Source organism: Rhagoletis pomonella, unplaced genomic scaffold, assembly GCF_013731165.1.
Source record: "Rhagoletis pomonella isolate Grant_MI unplaced genomic scaffold, Rhpom_1.0 Rhpom_scaffold_00018, whole genome shotgun sequence".
Lineage (NCBI taxonomy): Eukaryota > Metazoa > Arthropoda > Insecta > Diptera > Tephritidae > Rhagoletis > Rhagoletis pomonella.
Genome location: NW_023458572.1, coordinates 1476126 through 1485621, shown reverse-complemented (window position 1 = coordinate 1485621; position 9496 = coordinate 1476126). Strand labels below are relative to the sequence as shown.

The 9496-nt window shown below is 36.3% G+C and overlaps 1 protein-coding gene across 1 annotated transcript in view; it reads left to right on the top strand.

The window, feature by feature from the left end:
- LOC118749536 (CHRNA7-FAM7A fusion protein-like) overlaps positions 1-9496 on the top strand; it is an 86103-nt gene that overhangs the window by 58866 nt on the left and 17741 nt on the right. Inside the window, exon 2 of the mRNA XM_036484340.1 lies at positions 2429-2609. Coding sequence (XP_036340233.1) covers positions 2429-2609 — 181 coding nt within the window. The remainder of the gene's footprint in view (positions 1-2428; positions 2610-9496) is intronic.

Here is a 9496-nt window from a genome sequence, read left to right as displayed (position 1 = left end):
TTTTTTTTTTTGTTTTTGTTTAATGTTAAGTTTTGCAAACCTTGACTTTCTTGTACAAATATGCCTCACTTGCATGTCATGTACACGCGTGCACATGTATGCACTCACACACAACGGCACACACTTTTCACTTACACACTTTTCTGCATGTCACTCACGTTTCGCTCTGTCGTCGGTCGCATTAAATGAACTTCCTGTTGTTATTACTTTTGCCTTGTCTCTGCACTTCATGAGCACTCTACCTACCTTCGTCGTGAATATTATTTCCATTCTCTTTTTATTGTTGTCAACAAACTCGTAACTTGTAGTTTTCAACTAGCTTTGGTATTTTTTTTCCTTTTGTATTTTTTCTATTTTGGTTGTTTGCTTTTATTGCTGTTCTTCGTAACTATTGTGCGTCTAGTTATTTGATATTATTGTAGTTATTGTTGTCAGTTGAAGCAGCTGAAGTTGCCTGAAGCGATGTCATTTCATTTCAGTTTCCTTCGCTTCTAACTATTCATTCGTTTATTCATTCATTCGCTCGTTTGGCAGCCACTTCTTCAGACAAGCAAATGGAGGTATGCGAAAAATATTCAGAATAATGAAACTTCACTCCAAAAAGGCACATACATACCTGATTCTTTGAAAATCTTGAAATCTTAGCATTTACATAAGCGTATGCATATTAGGATGGGCCTTAAAAATACAACTTTTTTGGGGTCACTAACAAGGTTGGAAAAAATTTAAGCTTTTTTAGTCGACAAAATCTTGGCTTGAAATCTTATAAGACATATTACTGAAACTTATTCATGTACATTCATAAACTCGCTGAGTTGTAGCTGTTCAATGTCAAATTTGTTCAATTTTTGTGATAAAAAAAAATTTAATTTTTTTAAATATTTCTTTTTAATTATGAAATTTTCGTAAAAGTTTCTTCCCAACCTCTTGATCCCACAAAAACGTTTCTATATTTTCATATTCAGATTTATATTCACATTCATTGCCCTATTCATATCATATTGCCTTTCGCATTCGTATTTCTAGCACACCATTAGATAGCATTAGTAAGTTAAAAATCTGCAACTCTTCGACTATTTATATAAGACTTCTATTTCTTTCAGTTTTTTTTTGGTTTCTTTGTTTTTCATCCACTCTCCTTCATTAAAGCAGTAGTTGAAACTTTTCGAGTAATTATCTACTTATATTTTCCGCTTTTGTCTTTCGTCCTTTGTCTCTCACCTTGTGTACTTCTATTACCAGATTTAACAGCACAGAGAGTTCTACAATCTCGACAAACCAAATAAGCATTTGTATTGTCAATAAGTTTTTTGTTTTTTGTTACTCCATACAGCATTCTTTGTTTAAGTTTCTCTACTTGATTACACCACAACAAGTGGACGTACAGAGAAAACTCGAAAGCAGTAGAAAATGTGGAATAAAGTTTAAATTTAGAAAAAGACTTTACTAGGAGAAGTGGAACTGTCCTCTTAAAAAAAAAGTGCATACGTACCTATGTAAATAACAAAAAGTTTTTATTTAAACTAAGGGAATTCGATTTTAATAAAGTTTTATTTATTCATCGAATTTTTGCTTCTTCGGTGATTTCCATTAGAATTACTCTATTTCGAAAGTTCTTCAAAAAAGGATCAAAGAGGAGGTTGCTCCAGTTGATCCTTCCATCATGTTCGGCAGTGCCCTTTATTTCATTGTCCATCCATAGATGCCAGGTCGAATAATCTTTTCAATGAAGCGTCGTTGGACCGCTCCTCTCTCAGATTACTAGTCGGGGTAATAACCGGACACTGCTTGATGGGCGACACGGATAAAAGTTAGAATAACCCACCAACGATTTTGGTCGCAGTTGCAAAGACGAGGAAGAGGTGGAGAGCATCAAACATTATCTCTTCTTTTTCTTCGATAAATCTCCATCTAATTTTCCTCGCTGCCTCTACAGGAACCAGCCCCGGTGTTGAAACCATTTAATTGGTGCTTTTTTAATGTTTTCCAGCATTGCAAGCTCTTCGCATACCTGATTTTAAGCCTCTCGTTTCTTCCTTTTGAATATACATGTATCCTTCCTCTTTTTCTACCGGTATCGCTCAACTGTCGCTCGCGTAGTCTCTTCCGCAGTGACAATAACAGAGTGGAAAATGAATGCCCACTGCTCCTTTTTATCCGGTCGAGGAAGAGTCTCCTGTTTAGGAAGGTTTGGCGAAATTTTTCACTAACAAAATCTGTTTCCTAGCCGGATAGCAACCCATCATTTTGCTTTACTAATTTTTACTTATAACTAAATTGTATTTGATAAAACATACATACATATATATGGATGCATCTCCAATTGTCTATTAATTTATTTTGCGGTTCAACAATAAATTGTTTGAAATGAAACTCTCAACACAACAACAATTTTATAATCGTTTCTCTCTCCTTTCTATACCCGCAGTGCGGACGAAGGCTTCGATGGCACCTACGCGACCAACGTTGTGGTAAGGAATAATGGTTCGTGTCTTTATGTGCCGCCCGGTATTTTCAAATCCACCTGTAAAATCGACATCACATGGTTTCCATTCGATGATCAACGCTGTGAGATGAAATTCGGTTCATGGACATATGATGGCTTTCAGGTAGGCGAAATAGTAATTTGCTTATACATACAAAAAAAATTTTGCATTGAGGTAAACGTTTTTCGGAAAGAATTATTATTTTTTAATTATTTTTTGTTTATGAAGCCATGAGTGGTGTCGAGAAATAAACAAATACTAGCAAAAAATAAACGCCAGCATAAAAAGTAACACAAAAAATAAAATCAACAAAGCGATATACCCATACAAACGCTTGGTTTCAAAAGCAAATACATATGTATGTATGTATTTACTAAACTACATACGCGGTTGCATTCAAGCCAGCTGTGGCCATATCGATCGTCCGTCCTATAGACGACCACCAATCATTGGTCAATTCATGCATATTTCTTTTTTTCACTGTTATGCCATTTTCATTCCGTTGAGCTACCCATAAATAAAAAAAAAGGCAACCGGCAGTTACAATTTGAAAGCATCGCTTATCACTTCGCATGCCGTCTCATGTCACTCATTTCTTATCACCAGCCACGCCAGACTATACAGAAAACAGTTCAGTTGAAAATGAGCAAACTGAATCAATAAAGCCAATGTCAAGCGTATCCTTTTTTCCGCAGGAGCTCTGCTTAGTCGCCAATTATCACTTTCCTTGTAAGCGTTTTTTTTTTTTGTCATTCTTCTGCCACTTTATTAAGTCGACAGCTTATGGCAACGTCGAGGCCCCTTACTCATTCCACTGTCCAATATAATTTAATTACTATCGAATTAATTCCATCGCTTTTAATTTGAAAAATTGCTTAAGGCCAGATAAAACAATAATCATTACAAGTGCAAAATAATCGACAAACGCTGGTAAATAGCATGAAAGCAAAAAGCAGCGTGGAAATAACAAACAAAAGGCTGAAGTGATAACCGATAGCGAACCAACAAACGCATTTGAAATGAAAAAACAATTTCATCGTTGTAATTTGCGTAATTATATTTAATGGTTTTCTAATATGCCCAATGTAACAACAAATAATTTGTTGCGCGCGCGCGGTAATTTGTTGTAGTCGATTAGCGTGTAATTGCCGTTTTAATAGTTCTGTCAATTTCGACAGCCAGTGCGTATTTTGGTATTTTCGGATTTTTTTGTATAACTTCTACATTACTTATCTAAAATGTTGTTGTTGGTTGTAATTTGGCTGTTGTAAAAGCATACGTGCATACATATGTTTCACGCTTCTATTCGATTAGGCTGGAAAATAATTATTTGTAAATTGGTTAAAATTAAAATGACAGCAGGGGGTCTAAAATTCCATTACAATGGGGCGAATAAATGATTAACTAATTTTCTAACCTAGTAATAATAAGCCGCCTCGAGTTTTCGTAGAGCGAGAGTAATTCACACATAGCGAGCAGAGAAGTGGTGAATCGAAGGCGGCTATACCCTGCAGAAAAAAGTTATCAATTGATAAAAAATAACCCACTTGTAGTTAGCTTTTCTGCGGGATTTGTATGAAATATATAACTTGTAGTTAGCTACAAAAAACTAACTCCAAACTAGTTGACAAGTAATGCAGGAGATTGTTTTATTTAAACTCGTTTCTATTTAAATATCCTGCACTTCGCAAATACATTTTCGAATTGAGGACAAATAAAAGGAAGATCGACATTTCATATTATCATTTTGAAGTTATGTCTGACGGAGTTCGAATATGGGACTACCTATAAACAAATACGAAATGTAATAAAATAAATAAAGTAAATTAAAAAAAATATAAAAAATATTTAGTTTTTCCTATTGATATTTTATGTCCTAAAGTAGTTAGTTACAAGTTAGTTACGTCGAATGCAGAGGTAACCAGCCTTGACTATTTCGTGGTCATCGCCTTAGGATTATAGTCAGCTTTCGTCAAAGAAAATATACAGATAATAGTGACTTTTAGCTCCTTCCTAATTAACTTAAAGTTAGCTTATAGTTAGATACATTTCCTGCAGGGTAGTTACGAGAGAATCCAGCAATACTGTCTCAGTCATAAGTAAGCTGCTGATTTTTATGCAGAAAACGGGCTTAAAAATATGTACCACATAACTATAAGCAAAGTGTATAAATTTGTACACATTTTGTTTATAGTTAAGTGGTACATATTTATAGGCTCCGTTTTCTGCATAAAAATCCGCAGTCTAGTCATAAGGATGAAGTCCGTCGTTTGACGTCAGACTGCTGTTCTAATGGGCTACTCAGTCAAACCCCTTAAATGTTGTTGAATATTCTGACGAGTGGTTAGTTTTAAATTTCGTATAGAATATGATCTTAGTAAAGTCGCCCGAGTAAATGCTTTAGATTTGCTTTATCAGCCGTACCACGGTTAAGCCAATTCTAAAGGTTGGCCTTGCTGTCTTTGTCTCTCATCGGATGATTAGGTCCGTGCCCGCCAAAGATATGTCTTAGTGCCGTCAAAATCTTGAAAAGGAAAAACACTGTGCTACTTACTATGTCACTGCAAAATTTAGGAAAATGAAGCCGGCTTCTTTTGTAGTACTTTGTAAAAGACTGCCTATAGAATGCTGGAATTTTATCACATCCAAGTTTCTGGCGCTAATATGCTCTATATAGGAAGCTGATGTGGAAAGCAAAAATCAAGTTGAAGGTAAATCAAGCTCTGATACTTTTTGGGCATTGTCAGAGAACCTTAAATAAGAATTGGTGTCTGCGAACGGCTATGGTACTTTGGGTATACTCAGCTTAAATCAGGCACATCATCGCAGATTCTGTTTTCAATATGGTGGCGTGGATCTATGGTCATAAAACGGGGACTGATTTTTATGATCTAAAACCCATGAAAAAAGCAAAATAACATGGCAAAATATGTAGTAGGGAAATGCACTAAAAATTTAAAAATTGGCAAGAAAAAATGCAACTGAAAAACAAAAATAGGCAAAAAACCACATTTATTTTAGAAATGTCTCTTTTACAAGAAAACCCAAAAATTTATTTTTTAGTCATCAAACTATATCTTGAGAAAATTTCATTCTATGGCAATTAAGAAGTGCATACGGAAAAATTTCATAAATTTCATTGAAGGAAATTTATGAAAATTTTTGCGCATACAGGGCTGTATAGCATGCATAGTTGCCCAAACCGTACTAAACGTGCACTCGACGTGAGCTGATATATGTGGTGCCAAATTTAAATAGGGATTATTGAACAAGGGTATTGATCACGCCCTCTACTACTTTATTAACGCTTATTATTGCCTCCAAACCTTCATTGACTGAAAAAACGGCTTTGAATTTTTCCAACACCACTTTGGTAATAGGCCACTTACGCTTCTATAAACCGCTTCTAAATTTTAACCAAAATATTTAAACATTGTTTACACTGCTATTTCTAAATACTAATTTTTCCCAGCGCAAGTTTTGAATATGATATGATTTTTTAACAGCGGCTCCCCTCGGCAGGCAAAATAATATTATTTTTATGTGCATTGGGGCTCTATGCCTGAGCGCTTGGAAGCTCTACCTACGTTATTCGGTATAGTTCAAAATTAATAGCTTAATCTTCATTGATGGGACGGCATAGTAAGTTCTCTTCTTGCCGCCCAATGGCCCTAGCGAAAAATCTGAAACAGAGAGATAATTTTTCGATAAAATCCGTCAGTCTGCTAAAAGGACCCATTTTGTCATGGCATATCCAGACGCCTATAAGTATTTCATTAGGACTACAGCACCGTTCGAGTATTAGGATTAGCTCTCTTGACAGGAAGCAGACTGTGCTTATAACACTGGTGCCATAACTGTAAACCCTTATTATTTGTGGAAAGTGACATCAGAGAAAAAGTTTAGTTAGTGCGACGGATATCTAGGCAACCCCACAATCAACTATTCAACCAGCTTTCCGCTACTTCCACTAAATACTTTCTGATAGTTTATTTACTTTGTGTGTTCAAAAAAAATAATCTGAAAACCTTAAAGTGGTATCAATTTTGGTAAGGCAGTCGATATTCATCGCACACAGCACACTCAGTTGCTGTGGCATCCACTTGTAAAACAAATAACAGATACAATGGTGTGGTACCCAATGCAACACTGCAGTACCACTGTGTGGAAGATAAAAGTAAATTTTTAGCAGCAAACGCACAGAATTTCCATTTTAATCTTTCGAATTCGAATTTACATGGCTTGAAACTCTGCCAAAGACATTTTCAATGCACTCAAATCGACATGAAGGCGGTGCACTGTTAGCAGTTGACTGCTTTGTGGCAGCTAAGTGTTGGCTCACGGAAGTGGCACTCACTGGCAGAAATCCATGCGTGGATTTACACATTTGCCAACTAAGTAAGTAGTTATACATAAACACACACATACCTACATACATACATATGTATATTTTTTATGTGTGTAAGTGTACGTGCGTAAATTTAAAAAATTTATTATTCATAGCAGCGCTTGCGTTAAAATCGCTTAACTTATTCGAAATTTACTTTTCCACTAAATGCAGTCGCATTAGATGCAGCGACACTCGTTTTGGCGGCTGACTAAAGATTGAGAAATGTTGAAAATTGGAGACAATTCTAAATCGCGAATTATGGCAAGTAAATTTGTAAAACACTCAGCAGCGCACTAGGTGCAACCCTATGGGGGCAGTGGAAATTGTTAGCTGTGAGTTCGATTATTTGCCTCCGCACTCAGTGCTACTAAAACGGCTGTATCAAGCAGGCACACACACACACATGCACGCAATTTCCTTCTGCTGCACTTAGCACACCACAAAACCGAAATGCGTAAACTTGGCATAAATATTTGATTGTGACTGTTTGTTGCACGCAAAACAAATTCGGTTTGTGCCAAAGTTACTGAAGTTGAAAGTGCGATATGTTGCGGTCGCTGCGCTAGCTCCATCAGCTAGCGTGTGACACTTCTTGCCACTATTCTCAATTTAATTTTTTGGCATTGACGTTTTTTTCGAGCCAAAATAATTCGATTGTAATATTTGACGTGCAAACTTTTTTGTGGCAAAAAAAGAAACGGACACAAAACTGTGGGCGGCCCAGCCCAAACAGGCCTTGGCTTACGCTGTTGTGCTGCGTGTTTTGCTATTATTGTTGCACGAATTGCCTTCGGCATGAATAATAAACTTTGTCGGTGGTGGTGCGTATGTGTTTTGCGCAAATTTCATTTGTTGGCTACACAAGTGTGATATTTTGACTTGCCACGTTTTGTCCCCCTCCTCCCGCTGCGAAAGAAGGGACAAAACGATTTGGCTACCGGCAGTGATTTGAGCGCCGCACGTAACTGGAAAATATTTGCACTTTGTTACGATTTGCTTTTGAGTGTACAGCAAGCAAATGAAAATATTTACATACATATATTTATATTTATTAGTTTGCACGCGGAAGCTTCTAATCCGACCTTGAACATTTGACTAAGGAAATTAGAAATGTGGTTTGGCAAACCCGGAGTTGGAAAGTACGCTTGCAATGGTTTTTGGTAAATGGCCAAAAGCAATAATTATCTTGGGCCGTTTGAATAAAAACTAAGCAATTGCGTTTTCTTAAAATTTCAGACCTTTAGCGAGAAAAGGGCGAGGTTAAAAATTTTCAGACAAATTTTAAATATTTCAAGCAAATAAAATTAATTTAAAAAATAAAGCAAAGTGAAGTAAAATAAAAGGATATAAGTAGCGCTTTTCATGATCTTGAACACGAGGATTCAAACTCTGCCAAATGGAAACAACCAATGTGTTGATAAAGGTAATCTAAAAGTTATTCTATGCAAACAAGACACAAGGAAAACAATTAAAAAATTTTTTCATTGTAGAAAAAACATATACATATGCTTATATGTTTCAACTTTTTATACCCGAGCGCACATGTCGTCGGCGATACTGCAAAACGGTCTATGTTTATTTGTACCCTTGGCACTTAGATAGTCTCTGACTTGCACCGGAATGCATCTGTAAATCGTTAAACCCAAATAAATTAATGACAAAACTCTCTACCTTTGCCTGATGAAGATGAACGATTGCCGGAAGCGATCAGACACAGATCGCAGATCCATTAAGCACCAGAGGCAATAAGTGACGTAGAACGTTTTGCAGTATCATCGACGTTGTATTGTAATTTTATCCACATAACGGTTGTTTGTAACAGACAAAACGAATCGAGACAGATATAAGCAAATGTATACATAAATGATGAGAATGAAAAGAGAAGTCGATGAGGCCATGTCTGTCTGTCCGTCCTTCCGTCCGGCCGTCCGTCCGGCCGTCCGTCCGTCCGTATACCGATAACTCGAGCAAAAATTTAGATATCTCAACGAAATTTAGTACTTATGTTGCCCTTTTCCCAGGGTAAGGTGGTAATGCAAATGGGCAATATCGGACTGTAACCACGCCCACTTCCCATATAACGGTATTTTCGAAAAATGCAAAAACTATGATATTTCAGTAAATACATATTTAATCTAAATTGTTGAAAATTAGTTCGTGAAGTAGAATTATGGTGAAAATTAATACTATTAAGAAATTTTTGGAAAATGGGCGGGGTCACGCCCACTTATGATGAAATGCTTTATCTCGGTACCCGCTTCACCAATCCTTACCAAACTCGGTGCCAGCCTTGCTTAGGGTCCAACTAAGAAATCTGTTGAATATACTGAAAATTGGCCAATAACCACGCCCACCTCCCATATTTACGGTAATTTACAGAAACACGAAAAATGCGATAAATCAGTAATTATTGAAGCTAATTTACTCAAAACCTATCATTGTAATAATCACTTAGCAGAAAATTTGATTATTATAAATTTTCGGATAACGGGCGTGGCGATTCATCAAATTCAACCAAAATTGGTGCACCTTACACCCTTAGTATACAAATTACACCCGCTTGCCGTATAGCGGTAAATTTCAAAAATACGAAAACTTTGATATTTCAAAAACTGAGGAC